Source organism: Hylobates moloch, unplaced genomic scaffold (genome assembly GCF_009828535.3).
Source record: "Hylobates moloch isolate HMO894 unplaced genomic scaffold, HMol_V3 SCAFFOLD_19, whole genome shotgun sequence".
Lineage (NCBI taxonomy): Eukaryota > Metazoa > Chordata > Mammalia > Primates > Hylobatidae > Hylobates > Hylobates moloch.
Genome location: NW_026652294.1, coordinates 78,456,014 through 78,472,324, shown reverse-complemented (window position 1 = coordinate 78,472,324; position 16,311 = coordinate 78,456,014). Strand labels below are relative to the sequence as shown.

Here is a 16,311-nt window from a genome sequence, read left to right as displayed (position 1 = left end):
TAAATGTGAGACCTAAAATTACAAAAACCCTAGAGAAAAAAACTGGGAAATACTATTCTGGCCATTGGCCTTGGTAAAGAATTTATGAATAAGTCCCCAAAAGCAATTGTAACAAAAACAAAAATTGACAAGTGGGACTTAATTAAACTAAAGAGCTTCTGCACAGCAGAAGCAACTATCAACAGGGTAAACCGCCAACCTACTGAGTAGGAGAAAATATTCGCAAACTGTAAATCTGAAGAATGTCTGATATCCAGAATCTATAAGGAACTTAGATAATTCAACATGCAAAAAACAACCCCATTTAAAAATGGGCAAAGGACATGAGCAGATACTTCTCAAAAGAAGACATACACGTGGCCAAAAAATATATGAAAAAATGCTCAACGTCACTAATTATTAAATAAATACAAATCAAAACCACAACGTGATACCAACTCACAACAGTCAGAATGCCTGTTATTGAAAAGTCAAAAAATAGACTGGGCGTGTGGCTTACGCTTGTAATCCCAGCATTTTTGGAGGCTGAGGCAGGAGGATTATTTGAAGCCAGGAGGTTGAGACCAGCCTGTGCAATGTAGCAAGACCGTGTCTCTACAAAACATCAAAATAAATGGAAAAAAAAAAAAAAGAAAAAATTAGCCGGGTATGGTGGCGTGTACCTATACTCTCACCTACTGGGAGGCTGAGGTGGGAAGATTGCTTGAGCCTAGGAATTCAAGGCTGCAGTGAGCTATAATCACACCACTGCACTCCATGCTGGGTAGCAGGACGAGACCCTGTCTCAAAAAAAAAAAAAAAAGGGCAAAAATCAACATGTTGGAAATTAGTTCAGTCACTATGGAATGCAGTGTGAAGATTTCCAAAAGAACTTAAAACAGAACTACCATTCAACCCAGCAATCCCGCTACTGGGTCTATACCCAAAGGAGTATAAATTGTTCTACAAAAGAGACACATGCACTCGTATGTTCATCACAGCACAATTCACGATAAGAAAGACATGGAATCAACCTAGATGCCCATCAACAGGAGACTAGATAAAGAAAATTTGGTACATATACACCATGAAATACTACACAGCCATAACAAAGAATGGTACATATACACCATGAAATACTACACAGCCATAACAAAGAACAAAATCATGGGGTTTTTTTTTTGGCAGCAACATGGATGCAGCTGGAGGCCATTATCCTAAATGAATTAACACAGGAACAGAAAACCAAATACCACATGTTCTTATTTATAAGCAGGAGCTAAACATCGGTAAACATGGGCATAAAGATAACACGGTAGACACCGGGAACTACTAGAGAAGGGAGGATGGAAGCAGGTGTGGGTTGAAAAACTGCCTACTGAGTACTATGGTCACCACGTGGGTGACATCAGTATCATTCATACGTCAAACCTAAGTGACATGCAGTCTACACATGTAATGAATTTGCACATGTGTCCCTTGAACCTAAAATAAAAGTCGGAAAAAAATAAAAGATAAGATATCCCGTATCCGCAACAAAAATAAAAATGGCGCATGTTTGTGCACTTGACTTTGCAGCATGTTTTCCAAAGATGTCTTTGAGTCATAAAAATGGGAAATACACATGTTGGTTTCTCTAGTCATCACCTGACAACTTATATGTTTTACCTTTCTTATGATGGTCTGTCTCATTTCTTCAGTGACAAGGCTAGACATTCTCTTTTAAACTCTTTCCATAGCTGTATATTATTCAACACAATTTTAACAGAGTTCACAGAGTGGAGATTGAGGATGTTTGCAAAGATAAATCATTTATTTTTATTTTTTCTTAACCATGTCCTGCCTGCTTTATTCATTATTAAGAACATTGATGTGAAGATTAAATGGTTTTCTCTATTTTTATCTTCAAACGATCTCTATTTGCGGCTTCTGCACATTGCTAGATTTATTCCAGCCACTTACACTAGGGTCATAGTTTAGCTTCAGCTCGGAGCCAAATGCCCCACAGCTGAAATGACCGCACCTCTGAAGTGGCATTTTCCCAGGCCATGCCTCCCTTTAATAATGAGCCAGCCAGGGGGTAAATTTGTATCTCATTACAACAGAGCCTTGTATTAGTCCAGGAGTATAATTAAATGTGAGAAATTACAATTGGTTCCCTCTTTGAAAGCTCTCTCAGCACCATGTCTACACTTAAGCCGTTACTTTTGTTTTTAATCTAATGGTTTGCACCTCTCTCTCCCCCTTTCTCTCTCCAAATTAAATATCAACCATAAAAGAAACCAAGGAAGTCCAGAAATTTGTGGCTTTAAAAAGACTGGATCCCGAAAAGATTTTCACAAGACGCTTCCGAAACAGACGTTTGAGTCGGAAACCCTGGAGTGCAGTGAACCCGCTGCTCAGGTATTTCCCATCAACAAACATGGTTACCAGGTTACTGGGCTCTTCTGCCAGGGCATGCTGTCGAGTTTACAAACTAGAAGAAAGATAGACTCATAGAAAGTTTAAGTAGGAGGAACTTTACCATCTGCGTCAGTGATTTATGTTTTCAAATTTATTTGGAGCTATAGAAATTGGTGTTCAAATGAAAACCCAGAAACCCAATGATTAAAATAGAAACAAGTGGAAAAGCTGTAACTGGGGGACAGAGACACCTTGGGCCCATCCGTACGACAATTCCTGCGGAGACTCTTGGTGCCCCTAAGGCAAACTACAGAGTAATGAAAAGCTCCGTGCTGAGGCCAGAATACCTGCATTCTCCTAGCGATTCTACCATGTACTAACTCTCTAACTTCAGGCAGGATAATTAAACTTATTGGGCTTCAGTTTCCTCCCCTGGGAAACAAGGATGATAATACTAACTCATGAGGTTATTTGAGTATTAAATGAGTTAATATCCATAAAGAATTAGAATAATGCCAAGTACACTTAGTGCCTAGTAAATGCTGGTCACTGTTACTGTTATTCTTATTATTCTTTTTGTTGTTGTTGTTGTTGTTGTTGAGACAGAGTCTTGCTGTGTCGCCCAGGCTGGAGTGCAGTGATGCGATCTTGGCTCACTGCAAGCTCCGCCTCCTGGGTTCACGCCATTGTCCTGCCTCAACCTCCCAAGTAGCTGGGACTACAGGCGCCCGCCACCACGCCCAGCTAATTTCTTTTTGTATTTTTAGTAGAGATGGGGTTTCACCATGTTAGTCAGGATGGTCTTGATCTCCTGACCTTATGATCCACCCACCTCGGCCTCCCAAAGTGCTGGGATTACAGGCGTGAGCCACCACGCCTGGCCAGTTGTCATTATTCTTATAAAGTAATTACAGTTTAAAATTCAAGTTAAAGTGTAGATATTGTGAGATGAACTTTCAACACTATTCTGTAACTAATTTTTTAAATGCCTGGGGTCATTTGAAGAACTCCAGAAAACACTCTAACAAATAGAAGACAGAAAGCAAGCAAGCCTTCATTTGCATAAAACAGCCAAAGAACAATAGCCAAATAAATTTCATGTTTCCAAAAGTTAAGCTCTATACACCTTTGTTCACAGCAGCATTATTCACAGCAGCCAAAAGGTAGAAGCAACCCAAGTATCCATCCATAATGAATGGATAAACAAAATGTGGTCGCCACGGGCTGGGGGAGGGGGGAGTAGGAAGTTATTGTTTAATGGGCAGAGTTTCGGCTTTCCAAGATGAACAGCGTTATGGAGATGGATGCTGGTGATGGTTATACTGCAGTGTGAATGTGTTTAACGCTACTGAGCTGTCCAATCTGCCCATTTTATAGATGAGAAAAATAAAATTGAGAAGAAAAAATTTGTTCAAGTTTGCACAAAACTTCTTGTAAACTAATATAGTTTTCAGCTTCCACGTGTCTTCATAATACAGGAATCTCACCATGCTGGAAATGATTTGAGGTTTTAAAATAATACTAATTTTTCAGGCAAGGTGGTCCCCCTAAAGCAAAGCCAACTACTTACTTGGAGCTCCGCAGTAGAATCAGCTATCGTTTCCAGCGCTGAATATGACAGGCTTACTGAGGGATAGAATACCTGGATGCTCTGCTCTATGGGAGATTTAAGGAAGTTTTCATCATTAATTTTGACTAAATTCCATTTTCACCCTACATGCTGACCAATTAAATTGTTCGTCTTAATGTTAGTCAGACAGAAGCCACAGTAGGTATTTCAACAGAAGAAATTTAACACAGGGAATTGATTAAACCGGTTTTGGAGGTCTGAGAGAACCGAAAGGGAAAAATTGAGGCTATCCTAAAATCGTCATTATGGAAAACAGCACACCACCCTGGGGCTGGGGTATATGGCAGTGGTTCTCCAATTTAGCTTCATCAGAATCTCCCAGAGGGTTTGTTCAAACATAGGTTGCTGGGCCCTGTCTGCTGGAATTTCTGATTCAGTAGGTCTGGAGGGTGAACCTCATACTTTTTAATTAGCATTTCCTAAGTGTTGCTGTTGCTGCTGGTCGCAGGACCACAATTTGAGGACTACGGGTCTAGGGGAAGAGCTTGGAGTTGTCAGAACGTAGAAGCTCAGAAGAGGAGCCTGAGAGCAAGGACTGACATCCCTGAGAAGGTACTGCCCAGCTGGTGGTGTTATCTCAGGATCTCGGAGGGAAAAACCTCATGGAGCCTGGACTCACACCTCACAGGAGGAGAAATTGCCCGGCTGGTGCTGGTACCTTCAAGGAGGTAAGGTAAGGGTGATTCTGGAAGTACCAAAAGAACTGAAGGCTAGAACCAACTGTCACTACGAAGGTGAGAGGAATAGCAAGAGGAAGGAGCCAGGCCCTCTGACCTCCTTGAACCATCCAGTAACCCTACAGGGCTCCCTATTGACAGAACCTAAAGGGAGCAGCAGAAACAGCAGAAATATGATTTGCTGACCCAGCATCAAAGAACAAAGCATAAAAGGGTGAATTTGGAGCCCAGAAACCATAGGTGAAGACCAGCATACACAGAACGCACACTCTTTGCTGCAGCATACTAGCAGAGAACTCAAGTCACTGTGTTGTGTTTTTGTTTTGTTTTGAGATGGAGTTTTGCTCTTATTGCCAGGCTGGAGTGCAATAGCATGATCTCGGCTCACTACAACCTCCACCTCCCGAGTTCAAGCAATTCTTCTGCCTCAGCCTCCCGAGTAGCTGGGATTACAGACACGCGCCACCACGCGTGGCCAATTTTGTATTTTTAGTAGAGACGGGGTTTCTCCATGTTGGTCAGGCTGATCTCCAACTCCTGACCTCAGGTGATCCGCCCACCTTGGCCTCCCAAAGTGCTGGGATTACAGGCGTGAGCCACCGCACCCGGCCCACTGTCTGTGTTTAAGAGCCAAGTTGATCATATGATCCAGCAGTCTCACTACTGGATATATGTCCAGAGGAAAGGATATCAGTATATCAAAGAGACATCTGCACTCCCATTTTTATTGCAGCAGTATTCACAGTAGTCAAGACGTGGACTCAACCTAAGTATCCATCAACAGAAGAATGGATAAAGAGAATGTGGTGTGTATACACGATAGAATACTCTTCAGCCATAAAAAAATGAAATCCTGTCATTTGCGTCAACATGGATGAGTCTGGAGGACGTTAAGTGGAATAAGCCAGGCGCAGTAAGACAAATACTGCATGATCGCACTTATATGTGGAAGATAAATAAGTTGATATCATAGAAGTAGAGGGTAGAATAGTGGTAACTAGATGCTGGGAAGGATGGATGGAGAAGGGAATAGAGAGGTTGGTTAACAGTTACAAAATTAAAGCTAGATAGGAGAAATAAGTTCTAGTATTCGATAGTACTGTAAGGTGACTAGAATTAAAAATAATTTATTCTGTATTTCCAAATAGCTAGAAGAAAGGATTTTGAAAGTTCCCAACACAAAGAAATGATAATTGAGGCAATGGGTACACTAATTACCCTGATTTGATCATTACACATTATACACGGGTATTGAGATATTACACGGTATCCCATAAATAGGTACAACTATTATGTGTCTATTAAATTTTTTTAAAGAGCCAAATTGTACAAAAGTTGTTTGTTTTGAAATATTGGAATAATACTCATCATGGAGAGAATCTCAGACTGTGAGATGACAGCAATGTTTTCAATTCCACTTTCATTCTTGCGCACATTCTTATTGGGTAGAATGGTGAGGCCACATAGCTAGATTTATAAAATTTAAACACGTATATGATAAGATTCCTTGGTACATGTAGATTTTATAAAAATTAGATTATATTATGCATAATATTGCATAACTTCCTTTCTCATATTAGCAATATACTGTGATTATCTTTCTGTTCCAATTAATACGTGTTCTTTCTGTTTTTGAGACAGAGTCTTGCTCTGTCGCCCAGGCTGGAGTGCAGTGGCACGATCTCGGCTAACTGCAACCACTGCCTCCCAGGTTCAAGCGATTCTCCTCCCTCAGCCTCCAGAGTAGCTAGGACTACAGGCATGTGCCACCACACCTGACTAATTTTTTGTATTTTTAGTAGAGACGGGGTTTCACCATGTTAGCCAGGATGGTCTTGATCTCCTGACCTCGTGATCCCCCCACCTTGGCCTCCCAAAGTGCTGGGATTACAGGCATGAGCCACCACACCTGGCCAGGTTCTTTCTTTTAATGGCTGCATAACATTCTATTTTATGAAAGTTCCAAAATCTCTTAATACTTCCTTTTTGGGGGCATTTAGTTTACTTCTATTGTTTTGCTATCACAAACTGTTTCAGAGATGCTCTTGACCTCACATTCTTGCACACTTGCCAGTTGTACCCTACGGATAAATTCTTAGAAGTGAAATTTCTAGATTAAGGGACGAGTAATGTTAGACTTTTGACTTATATGTACCTTGACGTCCTTTTAAATAAATTTGGGCAATTAAACTCATTTTCCTCAAACTCTTATAAATTCTAAGAAAAACAAAAGTATTATTAATTGAAGTGTTAATGTTGATTATTTCTAGCATATTCAGTTTATGTGCTAGAAATGTATGATCTAGTAGAGTAGTACTTTTGTGAGGTAGATGTCACAAAAAATGTGTAGTACGGAGAAATTGTCCAGTAGTATGTCCATTTAGTAGAATTTTGAGAATAACATTTTGCCATAAATTTTATAGATATTTACCATCAATCCATTTGTAGTCCTACAACATATAGTTGATTACAGTTATACATTTTTTGCTGAGTCTTTGGTCCAAGGCACGCAGTTCCCAATTACAAAGACATTCCTAATGGAATAAAGCATCCACTTTGTGACTGATTTAAGGTTGTTTTCTTAAAGCACACTGCAGCCAAAAGTGGACACAGCTTGAGTAGCAAATTTTTTCCTTTTTGTTGTTGTTGCTTAATCCAATAACTGTTACCAAATTCCTGTAGAAAAGTGTTGCCCACTCCCACGTCGATCTTTGGAAGCATAACATTCAGCTTTGGTGTTTATACACAATTTAATTTGGAAGGTTCCTCACAAATCATCTTATTTTCCAGTTTCAAAAACCAAGTTTTGAGTGGAGATTAAGACAAGGTCTCTTTATTTCCCGGTGCAGTCTCCTATCTATTTATTTGTGAATGAATGAATGAATGAATTAATTAATGAGACAGGGTTTCACTTTGTCACCCAGGCTGGATTGCAGAAGAAGTCATTGTGGCCGGGCATGGTGGCTCATGCCTGTAATCCCAGCACTTTGGGAGGGCAAGGCAGGTGGATCACTTGAGGTCAGGAGTTCAAGACCAGCCTGGCCAACATGGTGAAATCCTGTCTCTACTAAAAATACAAAATTAGCCCGGCGTGGTGGCACGTGCCTGTAATCCCAGCTACTCAGGAGGCTGAGGCGGAAGAATCACTTGAACTCGGGAGGCAGAGGCAGCAGTGAGCTGAGATTGCGCCATTGCACTCCAGCCTGGCCAAAAAAAGCGAAACTCCGTCTAAAAAAAAAAAAAAAAGTGATCTTTCCTCTTAGCATTATTAAATACACTTTAACTTTAGAAGCTTAGAAGCACAGTAATTAGAACTGGCCTAACTGTAAAAAAAATTTTCACAAAGAAATTAGTAACTTGTAGGGTAATTTATAATCTTTTTCTCTGTTACAGTTTTAAAAAGTTAATACAATAATTTATTTACTTATTTTTTGAGACGGAGTCTCGCTCTTGTTGCCCAGCCTGGAGTGTAGTGGCACAATCTCGGGTCATTGCAACCTCTGCCTCCCGGGTTCAAGCGATTCTCCTGCCTCAGCCTCCCAAGTAGCTGAGATTATAGGCACTGGCCACCACGCCCGGCTAATTGTTTTGTATTTTTAGTAGCGATGGGGTTTCACTATATTGGCCAGGCTGATCTTGAACTCCTGACCTCAGGTAATCCACCCACCTCGGCCTCCCAAAGTGCTGGGATTACACGCGTGAGCCCGATATTTTAAAAATAGTACTTTATTACAGAAGCTAGATGCTCACTTTAAATTATTATCAGAAAATTAGTGTGGCAGATAAATTCTATGGTTGTCTCATCATCTGGGCCTGTGACATTCACAGCTTTGTGATGTTCATCCCTGACTGTGGGTGGGACCTGGGACTTGCTTCTGTCAAAACAATATAGCAAAGCGTGAGAGGATGTCACTTGTGATCATATTACATAGCAGCCAAAATGGATTAAATACTTAAATGGGGCCGGGCGCAATGGCTCACCCCTGTAATCCCAGCACTTTGGGAGGTTGATGGGGGCGGATCACCTAAGGTCAGGAATTTCAGACCAGCCTGGACAATATGGTGAAACCCCATCTCTACTAAAAATACAAAAATAGCCAGATGTAGTGGTGCATGCCTGTAGTCCCAGCTACTAGGGAGGCTGATGCAGGAGAATCGCTTGAACCCAGGAGGCAGAGGTTGCAGTGAGCTGAGATGGCGCCATTGCACTCAAGCCTAGGTGTTGCAGCAAGACTCGGTCTTCAAACAAAAAAAAGGTAATCGTACCTCACTGCAGCCTTGAACTCCTGGGCAGGGTTCAAGCCATCTTCCTACCCAAACCTCCCAAGTAGCTAAGACTGTAGGTGCACGCCACCATGCTTGGCTAAGTTTTTCTTTTTTTTTTTCTTTTTTTTTAAGAGACTGAGTCTCATTGTGTTGCCTAGGCTAGTCTTGAACTCCTGGCCTCAAGCAATCCTCCCACCTTGTCTACTCAAGTACTGGGAGTAAAGGCATAAACCACTGCACCTGGCCCGGTCCCTTTTTGTTACAACTTCCTCCAGCTCTGTTTTGCTCTAGTATGAGACATGAGCATGGTTCATTAAGAGGCTCGGCCCCCCAGCCCCAGGAAAGAACAAGCCAACAACCCATAGGAATGTAGTGCTGTTTTCAGTCCTTTCCTCAGGACTGGTTTGTCTGCATAAGATGAGTAACTACCTGCTTCCAGGTGACAAGAAGACATTTAATTTTAGAATAGTCGATCCAGGAAGCTAAGATGTCATTCTCGTCAAATCCCCAGTTTCTTCAGAAGACTTGAGGCCTGGCTGAGATTCTGCAGTCCCAAATTGGAGCAGTCTTGAGACGTCCAAGATTCTTCAGTTCTCGTTTTAGATTCGCTGTCCCTCTCACAAAGACCCACTGCTTTCCCTCACAGGCAGGCCCCCGCCGCTTAAATGTGCTGTGCGACGTGTCTGGGAAAGGCCCCGTCACTGCCTGTGACTTTGACCTCCGCAGCCTGCAGCCTGACAAGCGGCTAGAAAACCTCCTGCAGCAAGTGAGTGCCGAGGACTTTGAGAAGCAGAATGAGGAGGCCCGGAGGACCAATCGGCAGGCCGAGCTCTTTGCCCTTTACCCATCAGTGGATGAGGTGGGTGCCACTGTTTCCATACTGGAGAATCTCAGTGAAAACTCTGAGCGTCATGTGGACAATTGTGTTGTTCATTATTACTGTATAGCAGCCCATGATGCCAGGGCTCACTTGTATGATTTCTGAGGCCTTGTTTTTCACTCAGGCAAGCCTGTGTGTCATAGCAGAGCCAATATTGATTATCATACAGATGGGATTCTGATAATAATAACAACTGGAATTTTCACAGCACTTTACAAAATGTGTTCACTAAGAGCATCTCATTTAATCCCCAAACGTTTCAAGGGTCTACATGTAGTAATCACACCCAGCAAGTCAAACCATCCTATTATTGGAGGGTCTGTGTGGTCACTAATCCATTGAGACATTCATTACTTAAACTTTGATGTTCTTTAGTGCTTTATTACTTTCTTTTTAATGGTCTCTATGAGCAACCAGAGAGACCTGCTTTGAAAACATTTCAGGCTGGGATAATCACAGCCCATGCTCCCAATGTGTAGGACTTTGGGATCTTGATTGTTTACTTCTTCATTTATTGGAGCTGACTGACAACAATAGGATAATGTAGACTTTGCCTGTGGTCACTGCCTGAGGCACTTTGGATGAAATGAGAGGTGACCATCATTCAAGCCTTCTGTCTGTTTGAACTCCTTATACTGTATGGGAGGCTGTCAGTTTTCCCCTCTGCGTGGGGTTATCTACGCTTCTGAGTCTTGCCAGACTGTCCAAATTGTATTGAAAGTTCAGTTGGAAGAAACAGGATTTGAGGAAACTTTGCATAAAAATGTTCCATCCATCCGTGCCTCTAAATATTTGAAATTCAATCCTTGGATTAAGTGAGACAATCAGAGAGCCTGATACCCCCACCCTTCTGGATTGTGTTTGCTCACCTGCCCTTCAGTGAGCTCACCACTGGTCAGCAAGGAGGGCAGTAAAGGAAACAGCAGTCATGAGATAGGATATCACGTCCACATGGAAATACTATTGTTGACCTACTCACCATCTAGCACCTTCCTCTTTGATTATCTAAAGGGCAATTAGCCTTCACATCTTCAGAGAAAGAAGAAGCACGCTTCTGCTGAGATAATACGAACCCTTAGAGATTGTGCTCATTTTGTAACTAACTCTCTTAAATTCTTTACTTAGAGCAAATTTCTGTCCACCTTCACCAAATGTGGCAACTTACTGATTGGTGTCCTGAATTTACTCCAGCTTGCTTTTCTTTTCTTATCCTGATTTTCTAAGCACCTTGGTTTCCTCATCTATTTTTATTTTATTTGCAGTTTTTGTCAGCAGCCTCAAATGGTCTTCTGAATGAGGCAGAGTATAAAAATAAATTATCTCACTTATATATAGACTCTAAAAAAAGTGGATCTCATAGAAACAGAGTAGAAAGGTGGCTACCAGGGGCTGTGGGGAGAGGGAGAAGGTGTCGATCAAAGGCTACAAAGTCTCAGGCTGGTGGAATACGTTTTAGTGACCTATTGCACTGCATAGTGACCAGAGTTAATAATAATGTGTTGTATATTTCAAAACTGCTTTAAAAAAAGATTTTTAATGTTCTCATCACACACACACACACAAAAGGTAAGTTGGTGAGGTGATGGATATGTTAATTAGCTTGATTTAATCTTTCTACAATGTATACATAGATCAAAACATTACTTGATTTAATCTTTATACAATGTATACATAGATCAAAACATTACACTGTACCCCATAGATGTTCACAATTACTATTTGTCAATTAGAAAATAAATTAATAAAGTATGAATAATGTGAGCAATATCATCATCTCCTTTCCTCGGATTAGAAAGCAAGAATTAGGCTAAAGAGCTTTTTCAAGATTCAACGGATAAATTAAATTATAAAATGGGGCCCTAACCCGCTAACTACAAAGTTCATGTTCCCTTGTTTATGTATCTACATACATATGACTACCTGGTATGTTGGGGACACATAACTGAAATCCAAAGATGATATTTTTAAATATCATGTAACTTTTTCGTTTCCATCCACAGTATTAAGACTTTTTACCAGATTTGTCGAGATGTATTAAATCAGACTGATTTGGCCTTTACTTTCCTTCCTCTTCCTCTCAGTTCTGTAATGGAGATGCCGATGTGTAATAGAGGGAGCCGAAGTGGGTGCCAGAAGAGAGAGAACAATTAGAGGATGCAGAGAATATGTCCAGTGAGACATTTGCTTGTCAATGTCTCCCTGGTGGTATTAGGTGGGAGAATGTTCCATCTGAACTGATTAAAATAATGAAACATAGCCTGGTTTTAGAGGAACTTTGTTTTATGATCTTTGAAACAATGCAGACACTCCATTGGGACTGAAAGTTATAATCTAGGAGCAGGCCTAATGGGGCCTGCTTTTATCGAGTAGAGAGAAGTGCTTCGTAATTAGCGTTCCAGTTATTTGTAAATTGGCATGTTTAAAATGCTTGAGGGCCTCTGTACCAGCCCTTTAATATTTTGAATTTGTTGTCACAGAAATTGCATTTGTCCTTATAATTTGTGCTTTTTTCAAAGAAAGTTCTATGGAGGAAAAGGTACATTTCTACCTACTCTGACGTGATGACAAATGCTGGTTTTTTCAATGACACAATCAGATTTTTAAATATTATCATTACTTGATTTCCCTGTAAGAAAAGTTAGAAGAAAGGTAAACTAGTATATCCAAGTTACGGCTGAGTCTACAGGAGAAGCAAAAGTGGGACTTAACCACCAAGCTTCTATAAGGCAAGTTCTTTCCCTAATTCGTTCTGATTCTACAAAAGGTGGTGATTCTACAAAAGGCATTCTGTGTCAATCCCTAAGCAAGATTCCACTAATACTCCAAATCATAAAAAAGTTTGCTGAGGCTCTTGGTTACAAGTGACAGAACCCAACTAAAACCAATTCAGAAAAAAAGGTTGGGGGGGTACTTCTTGGCTCACCTAAGGAAATCACAGGTAGGTAAATGTGGAGTTGACCTCCGGATCCATTGGGACAGTAAATAAAGAATATCATCTCTCTCGTACTGTCTCTTTCTCTCTCATTATCTCTTTCATTCCCTTCATTTATATATTATCTTTAGGATGATGAAAACAAGAGGTATCCATTAATGTTTCACATTTCCACTTTCTGCTTGCTTGGGAATTAGTTCCCATTTCAGTTAGCTGTAAAGCCTGAAAAAATTCATATAGCTTAGAAGAGACTTAGGAAATATATCATCCAAATGTCATATGTGGACCTTGTTTGGATCTTGATTTAACAAAATAACAGTAAAAACAAATTGAGACAGGGAAATTTGAAACTGACAAAAATTATTTAGTGGCAATAAGAAATTATTAATTTTTAGGCATAATAATGGTATTGCTATATGTTTTTAAAAGTCTTTATCTTTTAAAGATAAGTACTGAAATATTTATATATGTATATGGTCTCTGGGAAGTTGCTTCTGCGTAATCCAGTACTGAGCGAGAAAGGTAGTGAGTGGGTAAATAGATGAAACCAGAATGCCCCCGAATTGAACTTGTTGAAGCTAGGTGATGGGTGAATGGTGGTTCATTGCATTACTCTCTCAACTTTTGTATGTGTTTAAAATTTTCCCAATGAAAATCTTTTTTAAAAGGATTTCAAAAATTAGAATCTAGACCAAAGGCAGTCCCAGAAATCCATGAGTGTCTCTACCTTCAGGTTGTTTTCCAGTTAGGGGGATCTTCCCTTTAGATATGTCTGTTCCAATGATCCTAAAAGGTCCAGATTGCCCTGAGCGAGTAGGCATCAAAACAATGTCTCCTCTTAAATAAACTCAGCCATTCCACTCAGCGACATGGCCAACCGTAACCACAAGGAATGGGGACCACAGGGAGAGATTGGAGTAATGATGAGCTTACCACATTGATCATTCCACCAAAGTGGGTACATATTTACCAAGAAGGTGACTTTACTGCTATTTGCAAGAATGTTAAGCTTGCTGTGTGGTATTCAGTGGAAAGCTCCCAGGAAAAGACAGTGAGACGTGACCCTGTTCTTTGGACCCTTGCGATTGGCAGAGCATTCACCAGTGTTTGGAAAGCATACTGCAAGAGTGAGAATTACTGTTTTCAAGGATTTGCACTGCTCATTTTTGCATAAATGATTATAATTAACATAGAATGATAGTTCAGATGCAGTTGTTAAGGTTACAGTAGGGACTTGATATTTCTCTTTAAGTCTTTAGTTTCTGTGCGGTAAAATAAACAAATAGAGCTCTTAATTTGTCATTACTAAATTTCATATACCTAGCACTTTAGCAAGTTCTAACTGCATAAGCCTGTCTAGAACTTGTCAATTCAACCCCAAGTCTCTATCATCTGTTTTAAGAAAACAGTGAACTGAGAAAGTGACTCTGTATTATAGGATCAATGGTTTACAGCCTTCAGTGAACCATTCTGACTCAGATTTCAAATCTGAAACTCACATACTTACTAGTAAAGCCCTTGACAGGAGAAATATTCCAAATGTGTAATTAGAGTGTTTAAAAAACACACAAAAACATCAACAGTAGATACAAGATTTTGCAATGCCATCTGGTGGATGTTACTAAGCCATATCCATGTTCACATTTCCTTGCTTCCTGCTTCAGTCTCTTTGTCTTAAATGCTTGGGTTTCTAAAAGGAGAAACTGTTTGCTGCAAATGCTGGCTTTGAGGTTGGGGGATGGAAGAGAAACTTTCTTATAAAAGGCAGAGTGTTACAAAAAAAGCAAATCTAAGTTAACTTGAGCGGTGGAAGGTATCCTTCCCTTCCCTGGGTTAACTCTAATTGGAGCTCCTCACAGAATTCACTAATGATTTCCTTACGATGTGATTAAAAATAGGAGGATGCTGTGGAAATACGTCCAGTACCAGAATGTCCCAAGGAACACCTGGGCAACAGAATATTGGTCAAGTTGCTGACCTTGAAGTAAGTATCAACAAACACACTACCACTACTTTGAGATTTATCTTGCCTTTTACATACAAATGTTGTATTTATTATCAGAGCTTGAATCAAAGTGGAGCTCCCAAAATACTTTTAACAGTGGGCAGCTGTGGAGTAGTAGAAAGGGCACGTTTGAGTCCATTCCTGGATTTTTTTTCTACCGACCTTTTGATGGTCATTCTTCTACAATAGAGAAGGCAAACACACATGTCTCTAAAGTTAGGCACGTAAGATAATCGAGTGAAATGACCTACGTTAAGAAAAATAGCACTTCAATCAGTGGTGTGCTGGAGTCCACTGTAGTAACTCAGGAGATCTGACAGTGCACATCTCTTCCTGTGTTCAGTGAAGTCACATTGGTAACTTTAAATTGGCCATGGCGAAAGTATTTACAATGTAGAAATCAGCCAACGCTACACATATGCACCACCCTCAGCACCCAGAGATTATTTGTTAAACATTTACCAGTATGCCACTGTTGAAACACAATGATAAATGCAACTGAAACTCAGTCTTACTGCCAGGGGACAATAGGGAGTGGTGGGGACTGTAGTAAACTATGTTAAGGGGACACTCACTACTAGCAACAAACTCTTGCCATCCAAATAAACAGGCCCATTTTTGTCAACTGTCTTTTCTATTTTTTCAAGAGAAGCTGAAAACCTAGATTTTTCTGCTTGATATACCAACTCCCTAAATATGTTCTCATTCTCTTTATAAACACCATATAATTAAAACAAAACACGACTACAGTCTGGTTTCATCTTGTGGGCCAATTATTTGCCACACACTACTTTAAAGCAGTTGCGTCCAAACATTTCAATTGTATACTTTGATAGCAAAAAAAAAAATCCTGTATAGACATGTATTAATTTTGTACTTTCCTATTAAAATATTATCTATGTTATAAAACATATAACTGAGAAATTTTAAAGAATGAACTAGATAAATCTAAATAAATTCTAGTATTTTCTTCTTGCACTGCAATAGATTGTCTTGTGTACCCTCGGAGTGCCTCTATGCCTCTCTTCCTCTCTGCAGACTGCTATTTTCAAGAATTAGTTCTTCTTCAAATCCACAGATGAAACCTTTAAAGTTGTACATATTTTACCTAAGCAAAACTACAGAAGCGTAACATTTATTTATATACTATTAGATGGGTCATCCGTCTCTCAAAGTCACTTCATGGGTCCCTTCAGCAGCCCCTGGTTTGCAGTGAGAAGGCATCTGGATTCTGGATGTAAGGCTGGGTTTCAACCCCTGGGAACTTCCCTGGGATTTTGAGTTCTTCCCTATAAATGAAGTTGATAGACCTTATGGTCTCAAAATTCCTACCTACCACAAACTTCTATGATTCTAACGTGTAGCCTCTGCCAATTTCTTCTGCCTCAGAATACAAGCCAGCAAGTCTGCTCACACAGCTATGGGTGGCCTCTTGATGTGACAGTCTCCTCCCGCTGGCCAGTTCTACCAGAGGGGCTTCAGGGCCTTTTGTACGCAGAAATGAGCAGCCCATAAACCTGCTGAGTGTCCAGTAATGGG

General features: G+C 40.3%; 1 protein-coding gene across 1 annotated transcript in view; it reads left to right on the top strand.

Annotated features, from left to right (window-relative positions):
• DOCK8 (dedicator of cytokinesis 8) overlaps nt 1-16,311 on the top strand; it is a 237,257-nt gene that overhangs the window by 80,039 nt on the left and 140,907 nt on the right. Inside the window, exons 5-7 of the mRNA XM_058431159.1 lie at nt 2,259-2,382; nt 9,602-9,814; nt 14,666-14,751. Of these exons, the coding sequence (XP_058287142.1) occupies nt 2,259-2,382; nt 9,602-9,814; nt 14,666-14,751 (423 nt within the window). The remainder of the gene's footprint in view (nt 1-2,258; nt 2,383-9,601; nt 9,815-14,665; nt 14,752-16,311) is intronic.